Source organism: Rhinocladiella mackenziei (genome assembly GCF_000835555.1).
Source record: "Rhinocladiella mackenziei CBS 650.93 unplaced genomic scaffold supercont1.2, whole genome shotgun sequence".
Taxonomy (NCBI): domain Eukaryota; kingdom Fungi; phylum Ascomycota; class Eurotiomycetes; order Chaetothyriales; family Herpotrichiellaceae; genus Rhinocladiella; species Rhinocladiella mackenziei.
In genome coordinates, this window is record NW_013550603.1 from 3,777,748 (window position 1) to 3,791,783 (window position 14,036).

At 50.3% G+C, this 14,036-nt stretch overlaps 6 protein-coding genes across 6 annotated transcripts; 5 read left to right on the forward strand and 1 right to left on the reverse strand.

Moving 5' to 3' along the window:
- Window positions 1–16: 16 nt before the first annotated feature.
- Z518_03134 (uncharacterized protein) lies at window positions 17–1,429 on the forward strand (the record flags this gene model as incomplete). The annotated part of the gene is made up of 2 exons (XM_013420160.1): window positions 17–997; window positions 1,043–1,429. 2 exons carry the CDS (start codon window positions 17–19, stop codon window positions 1,427–1,429), a joined length of 1,368 nt encoding a protein of 455 aa, XP_013275614.1.
- Window positions 1,430–2,208: 779 nt separating this feature from the next.
- On the reverse strand, window positions 2,209–3,330 carry Z518_03135 (uncharacterized protein; the record flags this gene model as incomplete). Its single annotated transcript, XM_013420161.1, has 1 exon — window positions 2,209–3,330. The coding sequence occupies one exon, from the start codon at window positions 3,328–3,330 to the stop codon at window positions 2,209–2,211; it is 1,122 nt and encodes a 373-aa protein (XP_013275615.1).
- A 1,235-nt stretch (window positions 3,331–4,565) lies between these two features.
- Window positions 4,566–6,164, forward strand: Z518_03136 (uncharacterized protein; the record flags this gene model as incomplete). The annotated part of the gene is made up of 4 exons (XM_013420162.1): window positions 4,566–4,916; window positions 4,974–5,723; window positions 5,773–5,917; window positions 5,968–6,164. 4 exons carry the CDS (start codon window positions 4,566–4,568, stop codon window positions 6,162–6,164), a joined length of 1,443 nt encoding a protein of 480 aa, XP_013275616.1.
- A 638-nt stretch (window positions 6,165–6,802) lies between these two features.
- On the forward strand, window positions 6,803–9,149 carry Z518_03137 (uncharacterized protein; the record flags this gene model as incomplete). The annotated part of the gene is made up of 2 exons (XM_013420163.1): window positions 6,803–8,223; window positions 8,270–9,149. 2 exons carry the CDS (start codon window positions 6,803–6,805, stop codon window positions 9,147–9,149), a joined length of 2,301 nt encoding a protein of 766 aa, XP_013275617.1.
- Window positions 9,150–9,453: 304 nt separating this feature from the next.
- On the forward strand, window positions 9,454–11,553 carry Z518_03138 (YjeF family domain-containing protein; the record flags this gene model as incomplete). The annotated part of the gene is made up of 2 exons (XM_013420164.1): window positions 9,454–9,568; window positions 9,617–11,553. The coding sequence occupies 2 exons, from the start codon at window positions 9,454–9,456 to the stop codon at window positions 11,551–11,553; spliced, it is 2,052 nt and encodes a 683-aa protein (XP_013275618.1).
- A 1,163-nt stretch (window positions 11,554–12,716) lies between these two features.
- Z518_03139 (uncharacterized protein) lies at window positions 12,717–13,442 on the forward strand (the record flags this gene model as incomplete). Its single annotated transcript, XM_013420165.1, has 1 exon — window positions 12,717–13,442. One exon carries the CDS (start codon window positions 12,717–12,719, stop codon window positions 13,440–13,442), a length of 726 nt encoding a protein of 241 aa, XP_013275619.1.
- Window positions 13,443–14,036: the final 594 nt, after the last annotated feature.

The window sequence follows — 14,036 nt, forward strand, 5'->3', positions numbered from 1 at the left end:
CCAATCAACCTTGAACATGGCGGCCTTTGCCGATTCCAAGGTTCAGGACGGAACAATGAGCAGAAACAGACTGATCTTCCCGGGTTGGAGGCGAATCAGAAAATTGATTGAGAATGCCTTTATGCGAGCAGATTCCGACCAAAGTTTTCCCGATGGTGAGGCTACAGGAATTATTGTCTGGTTAGGAGACTCGCTCTCTCCCAAAAAGGATCCGGAACATTTACCACCGTCAAATTGGTATGAACGCGCCACCGACCATTTCCGGTTGATCCCGCAATATCTGGGCTCTGATGCATCCGCCTTTGGGTTTCGAGCAGTAGTGGCCATCAGTATGGGCGCCCATGCTGGAGCCGGTGTTCAGGGATTTTTGGCCCGAGTCTTCGGCACGGCTGTGGCAACTGTTGCTTCTATTACCATTTGGTATATGGCGGATCAAAAGCCAGCCGCCGTCATACCCCTTGCGGGCATTCTCTTCGTCTGTGCATTGTATGTGGTGCTTAAGAATCCCAAGCATCTCATCACCGCGGTTATATCGATAGTGACGACTATTCTGATCTTGGGATATGAGCTTCAAGACAACAAGGTCGGCACTCGCACCCTCGAAACAAATGGACAACAATACTACTCCATCTACCTCCTAGCGCCATACCGACTCGTTTCAGTCCTGGCCGGCATCGCCGTGGCCTTCATCTGGACTTACTTCCCCTACCCTGTCACCACGCACGCGACACTCCGCAAAGACCTAGGCGCCACCCTCTACCTCATGGCCAACTACTATTCCATCACGCATTCGACCGTGGAAACCAAGCTCCGACACGGCCTCTCCGCCAAGCTCCACGACAAATCCTGCCCCGTGCGGAAACTGGACAAAGCCCGCCTCAAGGTCTTCGACAAGATCACCGTTATGATGAACCGGCTCCGCGAACACTCGGACTTCACCAAATATGAGCCCACTTTCGGCGGTAAATTCCCCAAACAGACCTACGATGAACTCGTCGTGCACATGCAAAACCTCTTCAACTACATGGCACTCACTAGCTAGTCGTCCCAGCCATTCACCGCGAGCCCAGACAGCGAGGAAAGCCCGTGGATTCGCGACTTCCGACAGGTGACAGCCCAATCACGCGTCACCGACGACGAGCTGACCTCGACGCTGTGCCTGGTTTCCGCGAGTATCACCAACTCTCAGCCCTTGCCACCGTATGTCCGGGTTCCACTCCCCATCGACATCGCAGCCCAACTCGCGGCGGTCGACCCGGGCATCCTCTCCATCAAGCACGTCCAGGAGCCTTGCTACGCGGCCTTCGCGGTCCTCGAAATCGCCAGTATCCTCGTCATGCTAGAGATGACGCAGGTGCTTGCTAAGGTGAAGGAGTTGGTCGGCGAAGTCGACTTCTCCATCCCACAACAAGCTCGTTTGACAAGTTGAATCAAGCTGACCGTAAAGGGAAGGCTGATTGAAAGAAAGTCTAGTAGAGACTTTTTCTGACTTTGAGTGTTTGTTTGTACCAGATGAATGGAGTTTTTGTGTGGGTAAGACTGATGTCCACATAAACATTGGACAATCATCCATTAATCATACCGATACAGAGAGCAAGGATAGCAAGCAGAAAATTCAATTTTGGAAAAAAGGTAAATTCTGCATTTTCATTTGGACCAGCTGTCGGTTCCAAATTTTAAACCTCGAGCCCTGCATTGCTTTTCTTTTCAGCCAAAAGTGTGAATCTTTTGTACATTTCGCGTATTGCGCTGCATACAACACCATATCATACCAACACTGGTCCCGTGGAGGGGGAAACAAAAAGCCTTGAACCTAGTTCCTAGTCCATGGGTATCTCAAGAATAGAAAGAAACATAAAGTCAAAACGCACTATACTGACAAAATCACAGGATTAGACCCGGCAACCTAGCCAAACACTCTCGCTGCTACTGTGACATAGACCGAACCGAAAGAGGTGAAAGCCCATTGTCACTATATGCTCTTGAACCCAGATAGATGCGAAATGAAGCTGATCCAAGTAGCACATCGTGAGATGTCGAAAAACATGTTGCACAAAGTTCAAATGGACTGGTGATCCATATCCCGTGTTCGAAGTTGATACCAAGATGTGGATAAAACTCCGCCAATGTAATGTCGCCGTCCTGGGCTTCGCAAATCTTTTGTTCATCCATACCGTGCCCGGCTCAGCTCTGTCAACATTCATGTGATTATTTGAACATACTGTCAAAATCAACGTCCATATTTTCCATATTCATCATGCTACCATCGTCCAGATTGAGTGTTTCGTCGAAATTCATGTCGTTGGCGTTGAGGAAATCATCGAATTCATTCGGTCCCAGAGCTGGCAAACTGAAATCGTCGGTCGGCCGCTGAGCGTTGTTGTTTTCGGTGGTTCCTCCTGCAGCGGCGCCAGCTCCATCACCGGCTGTCCCATTATTTGTAGTGCCACCCAGGTTGAAGCTCTCGTCCCCGGCTTGACTCGCATATGGCTCCAGACCGGGAAGTAATGAGTTCAAAGAGGAATCTTGAGCATTCAGGTTGGTGGTGCCATCGGCGTCAAAGCCTTCGCCTAGATTGAGGTCAAAGTGCATATCATTGCCTCCACCATCCATCACATCACCCGATGGTTCGCCAAACATTGATACAAAATTGAAATCTTCATTTCCGGTCGCTGGCGTATCTTGCGGAGTGGCTTTGGGCCAGTCATCTCGGGAATTTTGCATCGACGTGCTTTCTGGAACTTTCCCGTCCTCAGGTGGCTTGTCTCGTGGCTTAGAGGCCGGAGCTGGAGGTTGAGATGGCTTGTGGTCGATTGTCACAGATACGTTCGGTTTGTCTGATGGATTTGGAGCGGCCGGCTTCTCTGCAGGTGTCGGGGCTGCGTTCGCTGCAGCATTAGGAGCGGTGACAGACTGTTGTTGCGAAGAGGTATTTGAGTTGGGTGGTAACTGGGATGGGTCTTCGGACTCCACTGTTTTGACGCGTTTCGACGCATTTTCTCTCTCGCTTTCTTTCGCTTTTTCCTGCGCATCTTTGATTTCTTCACGTTTTCTTTTCGCACTTGCTGCATTGTCCTCCCTTGCCTTGGCCTCTCGGCGCGCTTTGTTCAAGGCGAGTTGATGTTCAAGATACCATTTGGCATCGAGAATCTGAAATTCACAGTCATCGAGCGCATCTTGGAACTTCTTCGCGGTTTCGACAAGAATAGCTTTTGTAGATTGCGCATAGTTCAAGGGATCTTTCATGGCATAGGCGATGCGGGTGACGGAGCCATTAAACATTCCCTCCACCGTTTTCACCGGATCGTGGGGAGGTTTGGTCGTGGCCATGATAAGAATGGCATTCGCAAGGAGGTTAAGGATGAGGTCGGACTGAGCGAGCAAAGCGGAATCGTTAATAACAGAGTCATCCAGGAAGAAAGGAGTCAGGTCATAGTTCGAGGCGCAAGAAGGAGACAACAATGGTGATTTGACTGACAATGGCGCTGTCAAGTTTTCAATGGGAGAGGTTGTTGTATGGAGTAGTTGTGGGTCGAGAAAGGTAGGGGGGCAGGCTGCAAGACTTTCTTCAGGCGTAGGATATGATGGCCTCAGGACGCAGGCTTTGCTTGGGAGGAGGGAGCTAACGGCTTTCAGGCATCCTTTGATGCTTGAGGCTAGGCGCCTAGGCAGCCCCGAACCCACAACTCGCACCGATATCCGTCGACTGCGACCTTTGTCGGCGGTTGACCTTGGATCGCGTATATGTATAAAGTATGATACATGTGCTGGCGCCTGAGTGAAGAGCACTTTGTTTCCTCAGCCACGCTTCTCCAAACTGCCAATTAAATAATTTCCCTGAGCTGGGGGGGCTTGCTCCTCCTCCCACTACCAAGTCTTAAGTCACTCTACTATTCTCCTCTCTACTTTTCCACACCTCACCACCTTTTTACTCACCATCTCTGCGCATCTTTGTTCCGTTCGCATTCGTCGTTCTTCTTTTTTCTCCATCTCCGTCGTGTCGCTTGGAATTCGTGCATTGCAAGTTGGGCGTTGGGAAAAGAATTCGAGCGATTTCTTATCTCTCCTTTTCCTTTCGTCTCTCAGTTCATCACTATAGTGTGCTGCTCTGCTCTGCTCTGCGCTGGTTTGCTCTCCTCTGCTCTCTCTCTCACATCAAATCTCAGCTACGTTTGTCACGACAACGACAATCGCCGACTGCGCTGTCTCGTTCAAAGCACTCCCTCTCGGCGCGACCTTTTTTTCGACCCGCCCTATTACTACCTCGCGCTCCTCCTTCTCCTTCCGAGTCTTGCGTTGTCATCATCATCTTTCTCCTTCGTCGACATTTGGCGCTCCTCTGCTGGGTTGGCTTGTCATCTTGATAGCGAATTGTCTCGACTTTTCAAGCGAAATTTCCTTCTTTACGACCCACTCTCATCACCTGTCCTCCCCGCAATATCATATAAAAGTCCAAATACCTACCTGAGCTGTTACCCACCATCTCATACCTTGCCAATCCGAGTGCTCTCTGCGCGCTTTTGTCTCTTGTCCTCTGAGTTGTCCAAAAAGTTGTTTTGATCAATATGACGGAAAACATCCCTCCTTCTACTTTGCCGCCGCCACCTTCCACGGCTGGCGCCCCCGGTTACGATGGCCCACCAGGGAGCAATGGCCACACTAGCACAAGCATGGGACCTCCGGCATTACCTCCAGTGGTGATTCCACAGAACAACAACCCCGTTCCCAGTCCTGTCACTCCTGGAACGGCTTTGTCGCCTTCCTCGGGAGGAGTCGTCCGAAGAGCTGCGCCGGAGCCGAATAAGAGAGCACTTTATGTGGGTGGTCTCGATCCTCGAGTGACCGAAGATGTCCTTAAACAGATCTTTGAGACTACTGGACATGTGGTCAGTGTCAAGATAATTCCCGATAAGAATGTGAGTGGCAAGATTTTTTTCCCCCGTGTGGGTTGCTGGTGCTAACAGAGGTATTAGTTCAACTCTAAAGGCTTCAATTATGGGTTTGTAGAGTACGATGATCCGGGTGCCGCTGAACGGGCCATGACAACTTTAAACGGCCGTCGAGTCCATCAAGCCGAGATTCGTGTCAACTGGGCATATCAATCCAACACTGCGAACAAAGAGGACACTTCAAATCATTTTCATATTTTCGTTGGAGATTTGAGTAACGAAGTCAATGACGAGGTTCTGCTGCAAGCTTTTTCAGCTTTTGGTTCTGTTTCCGAGGCACGAGTGATGTGGGACATGAAGACCGGTAGATCTCGTGGATATGGATTTGTGGCATTCCGTGAAAGACCTGATGCGGAAAAGGCCCTCTCTTCGATGGACGGGGAATGGTTGGGCAGTCGAGCGATTCGTTGCAACTGGGCAAATCAAAAGGGCCAACCGTCCATCTCTCAACAACAGGCCATGGCAGCAATGGGCATGACTCCTACCACGCCATTCGGACATCATCATTTTCCCACTCAAGGCGTCCAGTCCTATGAAATGGTTGTGAACCAAACTCCTACCTGGCAAACCACATGCTACGTCGGTAATCTCACGCCATACACGACGCAGGCTGATCTGGTCCCTCTCTTCCAAAACTTTGGATATGTCGTTGAGACTCGCTTCCAATCGGATCGGGGTTTCGCGTTCATTAAGATGGACACACACGAGAACGCCGCAATGGCAATTTGTCAACTATCTGGTTACAATGTCAATGGAAGGCCATTGAAATGCTCCGTAAGTGTTGGCATTCATGCATGAAGGGGGAATTCTAAACGAGAAGCAGTGGGGCAAAGATCGTCCACCGACTGGTCAATTCGATACCTACTCGCCACAAACCTCGATTGGTTCGGCCACGACGCCTGGTGGTTACAATCCAGCCTCGCCATATTTCCCACAATACGGCGGCCCAGCACCCATGACGCCGCAGGGTATGTCTTGCCACATCACGATCCAGATCATATAGTTAATCATTGTTTAGGTCCGAGTCCTGGTGGACGAGGTGCCTGGGATCCAAACCATCTCCCCAGTCCTTACACCCAGTCCCCTCAGTCGGCATTCGGTCAGGTTCCACCATCAGCCGGAGGATATGGACGTGGACAGAATGCACCAGGCGGAATTTATCAACAGCCACCGCCGCCGTCATTTGGTAACAACTATCCTGGATACCAGGCATAATTTGTATCAGCATGGGGAGCATTATTTGTTGGAGTGCGAAAGAACAGACTGATTATGCCATGAGCGTTACTATCCAAGCTACGGGGTAATTATGGAATCGGGGAGAGCAGTAGTAGATGGTGGATATTGAGCACATGGATGTTGGAAAAAGTCCCTGACATTGTAGGTGTCGTAAATCAGCAATCTGATCAACGGAATATCCAGGTAAAAAGTGATGAACTTATTCGACGCAGCCATGCTTTGTGCTGGCATGGGGAAATACGAATTGACGATCTGGGGGCACTGGGCATAGCCTTGCATGAGGCACGGTGATGAATTTTCTCCACTTGTGGCCAGGCAGCACGCAGGGCCACCAGGATCAGGGGGTCCCACTTTGAGCTGGACGCGGCGGGCGCGACTTCGCCCATCACATAATTTTCCTCACGCGTCCGTCCAAACCAGCAATTTTCCACTTTCGCTCGGGTCACCATCGCGATGAGAAGTTTGTACGAACAAACACCAGCATCCTCGGCTTCCAGGAATCTGATCCTCCCTTTTGACCATCGTGTTTACCTTTCATGCACCCCCATTCTCCCCATCTCCCCTTGCGCTCTTCAATCGGCGCTCTGAGATCTCCCAAATCCTTTGTCAATGCCGTCATGTATCATGGAGCCAACGATCAACGCGCCTCAACAGGACCAAACGAGAAAACCCAATCTTCTCGGCGGTTAAATTCCGGCGCCGCCAACATCTCTCGCGATACGACCCCGAATAGTCTGAAAAGAACATTCGATCGAAGCATGAGCACTTCGAACAACCTGGGCTCGTTGCATCAGCAAACATCGTTTGATGAAAACAGTCCTCCTGCTCTTGTGGATCTAACCACCAATTCTCCCGAGCAAGCCTCCTCCGATATTAAATACCCTTTCCTCGACGGTCCAGGCTCCATTCCATATCCTTCCCTGCCGCCGCTGCCACGGGGATCCCCACCGTCGTCGGCTCCTGCGCCATGGTCTTCATCACCCGAATGGCATCATGAAAAGCCGAACACAAGAATACCACCACCAGAAATACCATCTCCGGGACCTGTCCGACCAAACAAGAAACGGGTCTTTCCGGGTTCGTTCTCGTCTTCAACGGCACAGAACACGAGTTTGGGCGTCAACGATTCAGGACGCTCAGGTATATTTGACAAATTTGCTGCCCCCAAGCAGTATGAATCCGTCAAGAGTCGAGATCGGGCGTCTTCGGTGATGTCGGAAATGCTACAAAAGTCATCGTCGATACGTCAACGACCGAATACCCCCATGTCACGCTCGGCGTCTAATCGGTCCATTCCACCGCCTGCGACACCGGTTGGAGCTCAGGATTCCACCACGGAGAGAGTGCCGGAGCCTTTTCTCAGCGATGAACAAAAAGCCGTGATGAAAGCGGTCATGGAAGAAGGAAAAAGTGTCTTCTTCACGGGCTCGGCCGGAACAGGAAAATCGGTCCTGATGAGGTCTATCATCGCTCAACTGCGACATCGATACCGACACGAGCTTGATCGCATCGCCATTACGGCATCGACCGGTTTAGCATCGTGCATCTTGGAGGGCCAAACACTTCATAGCTGGTCAGGTATTGGACTTGGAAAAGAGCCTGCTCCCGAACTCGTCAAAAAGATCAAGCGAAACCAGAAATCTCGACAAAGATGGCTTCGTACGAAAGTCCTGATCATTGATGAGATTTCGATGGTGGATGGCCAACTCTTTGATAAACTTGAGCAAATCGCCCGAACGATTCGGAACAACGGTCGTCCCTTTGGTGGTATTCAGCTGGTGGTCACTGGAGACTTCTTCCAACTGCCCCCCGTGCCGGAGAAGAATGCGACGGCCAAATTTGTTTTTGATGCAATGACCTGGGACACTTGTATTCAACACACCATCCTCTTAACCCACGTGTTTCGACAAAAGGATGAACAGTTTGCCCGGATGCTCAACGAAATGCGATTGGGAAAGATGAGTGCGGCGACCATCCGAGAGTTCAAAGCTCTATCCAGACCTCTCGATTTCCGTGATGAAATTGAGGCCACTGAATTGTACGTGTGGTATCGTTTCCCCTCCGCATTCACTGATTATATACAGATATCCTCGTCGCGAGGAAGTTGAAAATGCGAACCAGAATCGAATGCGCAAATTGTCGGGCCAAATCATGACCTTTAATGCTATTGATTCGGGGAATGCAGATCCCCATACACGAAAGAATCTTCTCAACAATTTTATCGCCCCTGAAATTCTCGAGCTCAAGAAAGGCGCCCAGGTGATGTTGATCAAAAATATAGACGGCCAACTAGTCAATGGCTCTTTGGGAATTGTTCAATCTTTCATGGATGAAGGCACGTTCTTTGCCTATAAAGAAGATGAGCCTGCATTCCTTCTGGCCCTAGGACCCGATAATGGCGAGAATGAAGAAGACAAAGCGGCTGTTCGTCAAAAGATCCAAGCTGCCCGTTTGAAAAATTCAGGCACCACGGCAGCATCTACGAGACTCTGGCCCATGGTTCGATTTAATCTTCCAGATGGCACATCTCGTAGTATGCTTTGCTCACCAGATGAATGGAAAACCGAATCTCAACAGGGCGAAGTGCTGGCCAAACGAGTCCAAGTCCCACTCATCCTAGCATGGGCACTGTCGATTCACAAAGCTCAGGGTCAGACTCTGAGCCGAGTGAAGGTGGATCTGGGGAAGGTTTTCGAAAAGGGGCAAGCGTATGTGGCATTGAGTCGGGCACGAACCAAAGAAGGACTGCAAGTGCTTCGATTTGACGAACGAAAAGTCATGGTTCACCAGAAAGTCCTCCACTTTTACTCCAAATTGTCAGGCCATGCGACACTGGAACAGCAGCCGGCCGCCTCCAAATTGAAAGCTGAAGACGAAGAGGAAGAAGAGTTCAGTCACGACATCTCCTACGAAGAGATACTAGAAGCAGAGTCGCAGCTCATGAAGGCGAGTAGTACCGCATAGTTGTGACCGAAGTGGTCCGGAACCAGCAGACGATGCTTAGTAAAGATGTCCGTGAATGATACAATCTAGTCAGTAGAAAATAAGGAGATGGAGTTCTGACGGGTGAAACAAATGCATATTTTTTGTATGTGGAGGTTTTGTGTGAGAGGTGGACGGAAATTGGAAACATCCGTCGGCCCTGAAATATGAAATAGGAATTGTGGACAAAGGTCGTTATTTTGGTTGTGCTCCTTCTACATCACCTTTTGGCTCAGTTCTCAATCATCATGACTCTATAGAAGGATAACTCTTATCCTTTCTCGTCATGGCATCTGAGTTCATCGGCTACACCATATTGGTCACTCTGCAGAACCCGCGCAATGCTCAGATCCAGGGTGTGGTGGCCAACGTCGTAAACCAGAAACTGTTCCTCGAGAATGGTATGTTTGTTTTTCTTTTGTTGGAAACTTGACACTGATCAAGTCCAGTATTACTCTTGTGGAATGGCCAGCGACTCTCTTCTTACGCCGTTGATTCCTCCGCCATCGCTGATCTCGAAGTCTCGCCCACTCAAGCATCTGCTGTCGAAGAGGAGGAATTACCTACACCCGTGGCGGTCGCACAGCCTGATCCTGGCCCTTATCCTACGATTCCTCCATCACAACAGAACACAGCGGCGTTTGTTGACCCCGCTATCATCAGTTACACCAAACCTTCTGCCAAAGATGCCCCTCCTCCGATCCACCAGGTTCAACCCGTGTCTCCTATTATGATAGCCGACGGCGCCGTAAGCAGTCCTTCAACGCGATGGCCGAGAAATGGAACTCTGGGAAGCAGTTCTGTTTCTAGCATTGCCACGGCCGTTCCGAAGAAGTCGGAAATGCCCAGCACCTCGGCCAGTGCGACTCTGACCGAACCATTTGACGCATTACGTCTGGGAAACCATGTGGCGGAGGAAAAGAACAATGAGCCTCGGACTCGGGATACGCCGTCACAGACCGGACCTGGAATCATTGACATGAAAGATGTCAACCATGGGCCGTTGAAAACTCAAAAGAAGTCGGGAAAGGGGAAAGGATGGCGTCAGACACCATTGATCGAAGAGGTTCCACGACCAAACAAGAAAAGGGGCCAGAGAGGCCGAAAAGCTGCTGACGATGTGAATGGATGGGCGACCGAAGATGCCACAGACATTCAAGACATGGGGGATTTTGACTTTGAAACCAATTTGTCCAAATTCGACAAGCGACGCATCTTTGATGATATTCGGCAAGCAGACACCACCGCTGATTCCGATCGACTGGTCAGTTTGAATCGAAAAGCACGGCCAGGGACTAACGGTGGACGCAATCTTCATTTTACCGAGAATGTTCTTGATCCGGTCGATGGAAAGGACAAGGACAGGTGGAAAAGTGAAGCGGGCGAGACCGAGGATGAATTGAGGGGGGGACATTATAGCAGTGGAAGAGGATCGCGACGAGCCGGTTCTCGACGACCTCTGGCATCGCGAAAAGGAAGTATCATTCCCGGGCATATCGATCGAACAGAATCGCCGCGACCGCTAACCCGAATGCAAACGGCATCACCACTTAATGAATCCGTGTCGGGAAATCGAGCCTCTTTCAAACTTCAAAACAATAAACCTTGTCATTGTTTATCACCACTACAAATGTTGGAGATTGAACAACTGTGCATTTCTGAACTGGGACTGACGGAAGATATGCTTTCGGAAAATGCTGGCCGAAGTATCGCGATGGCGGTTCTCAAAATTCCTGAAGTCAGAAATGTACTTTTCCTGGTTGGCAATCACAAATCCGGTGCTCGAGCCGTTGCCGCAGCCCGGCATTTACGCAACCGACGGTTAAGGGTTACCATTGTTATTCTGGGAGGGGAACGGGAAGAGCTCCTTCTTGAGGTGATGCGCAAGCAACTGGGAATCTACAAAAAGGGACACGGTTATGTGGACCGATGGGACGAATATCAGTCGAAATCATCAGGAGGAGGAGGACCTTCTCCCGATGTGGTGGTGGACGCATTGCTCGGCATGCATGTGACATTCGAAGAATTACGAACTGACGACCAAGCCACCGTGTTGGAGATGATTCGATGGGCCAATCGAAATTCTCTGGTCTTGTCCATTGATATCCCCAGTGGGTTGTCCGCCACTTCAGGGTTGTTGACAGAGGTGGATGGTCAGGCTTTGGTCATGGCCAGCAAACATGTCATCAGCTTGGGGGCGCCGAAAAGGGGATTGCTCCATGCCATGGCGATGGATGCAATGGAAACTCCCTGGCAAGTGTGGGTTGCAGACATTGGGATTTCAGCAGCGGCGTGGCAAAAACATGGATCCAGACGAAAACACGGGGTTGATTTTGGGAGTGATTGGGTGGTGCCGGTCAAGTTTGCGTTGGGACCACAAGGCTGAGTGTTTGCTTTTTAGTATTTCTGCTGCGTTCAAGCGAATGACGGGAAACAAAAGATGAATATTTGATGATTTGACCGGAACATCAAAACAGCACGAACATGAGGTTCAAGCTTGGTCTCTTGGGGGATTTTATACTTTTACTTGATCGGGGGAAATGCATATCTGTGGTTGTATGACTTGGCCCATGAATAAAAATAAACAAGACTTTTAGCGATGTCTTTAAACCTCTCCAGTCTCTAGTATCTTGGTACGCAAAGAGCCCCAATGCAGTTATGGTCAACGGGGGCCAAGTTCGAAACTGCTCGTGCATCTAACTTGTCCACTTCCATCTCTCGAATGGCCCCGGTTCAACCGTGGTCAGAAAAACATAAGCACTGCATGCCGACATCCCACCCTGCATGCTTGAACTATTCCCATCCTCATGCGCCCCGCCCCTCTCCCCCGACTCTGCAGATGCAGTAAGGACACGAAGTTTCAAGTTGGGGAATTATCGAGCGAGCTAATTTTACCCTCAGCTCCTTCGACGCCTTTATTTACCCTCACATTTTTCCCACGCCGGCTTTTCCTTTCAAATAAAGTGTCTTGGGTGGAATTTCACCGAAAGAGGCACGAAGCACAGGATACTTGTAAAACACTCGTGTTGTCTCACCCAATTCAGTGCATTACCCGTGCCCGCTTCGACGGTCATCCGGGTGGCGGTGCTGTGCTTTGCGGGCCGCTCTCTCGTTCGGCCGGCGGAACATCTATCGAAACTCAAAATCTCGCTTCTTGAATTGGGATTTGGGGGATCTCGCGAGACCGGACGAATCTACGAACTCTTCTTTCTTTGCTGAAAGGAAGATACTGGTATCTGAAGATTTGGTCTTCAGTGAATTACATCTCGAGATTCCTGGCGAGGAACTTGTTGAAGAGACACGGCATAAGACGTCTGTATGTCCTGGAAGAAAAGACACGGGATCTTCGTCTGGCTTTCCTTCTGATTGCGGCCACCACTGGCACTCGGTGGTGAAGGCTGAACTCTCGACGGCAGGATCGGGTCAACACCGCTCCTTGATTCATTTCTCTTTTCTCGTCAAACACGCTCCTCCTCGAGACTCTTCCTTCTTCCTCCACCCCATCTCCCCCTCCCGGCCCCTTTTCTCGACAGCCAGTCAATAGTCACAATGTCTCTTCTGCAAACAACATTCAAATCCGGATGGATCACCGACCTGGTTCTCCCCCCGGTCCCTGAGGGCAAAACTCCCAGCGACGTCCTCTACACCGGTTACCGTATCGCGCTGGAAATGTGCTCTGATGCCAACCTGATGGCCCGCCTCAACCCCCTCGTCCAGTCCGTCAATACCATCGGCCCATCCCACGCCAAGGCCGTCGATTATCAGAGCCTTGCCGCGGATTTCGGTGTGGACTTGTCTGCGCAATACGCGACCGGGAGATTCACACAGTACGAAATCATGGATAAATTGCCCTTGCTCTTCGGGTATAGTACGGAACTGAGATATTATTCTGCGATACGTCCGACCAAGGATGGAATGGAAGCGCTCACAAATCCGGGGAGTGGAGTGACTATTTATGGACGGTTCACCGTGCAAATTGCCCAGGCGACGGGACCAGAAGGAGGCGCCGGAATGGGTGGCAGCTATGCTACTAACATTACCGGCGCCGAGGGAAGCGGTGCGAATGTGGATGTTGAAAATAACATTGGGGGTGCGACGGGAACAGAGCGTGGTGTAGGAGTGATCCATTTCCTGGAAACCAACGAATTGAAATGCAATGTGTTTCTGAGCTGGTATATTAAGGCGAGTACAGATAAGAGTCATCGGACCGCACATGCGAATTTCAAGGAGAGGTGGATTGCCCGGATGAAGGAATTGGGGTATCCGCCCGCTTGAACAAAACGCCACGAAAGAAAAAGGAGAAGAAAAGCAAAGGGAAAAGAAAGGGGTTGGATTGGAGGGGACCCCGGGGGAGAGTGGTGCGAGAAGGAAAAAGAAAAAGAAAAGGGAGCGAGTGAACGAAGGAATAAAGGGTAAGGAGAGAAAATGCTCGAATGAGTGAGGAAGTGGACGAGGAAGAATATGACCAAATGAGAAGGAAGCGAGATCCTGGACGAAATCGAGACCGAGATCGAGTGAATAGAAAGCAGAAGGGCAGGCCCTTGATGGTTGTGATGCTTGATTTATGAGCCATGCTTCTGGATTTCTTTTTGGGACCGGGCTCTCACATTTATGGTTGTCCTCGGATCGCGTGTTTGGGGAGAGGATGAACTTTTTCCAGAATAAAGAATTAGATTTATGAGGGCGCTTGAACGGCACGGAAACAGTGAGCAGGATGAACGGTCTCATGGAGATAATGGAGATGAAATGGCTGCCCAAGAATGAACTGGTTGGCGGGGATCGCAATGGAATGGCACAATGGGGGACAATATTGGATTTAATGCCGCCTTCAAGTACATCAACCGTTTGGACGTGGACGGGCTCGAATGA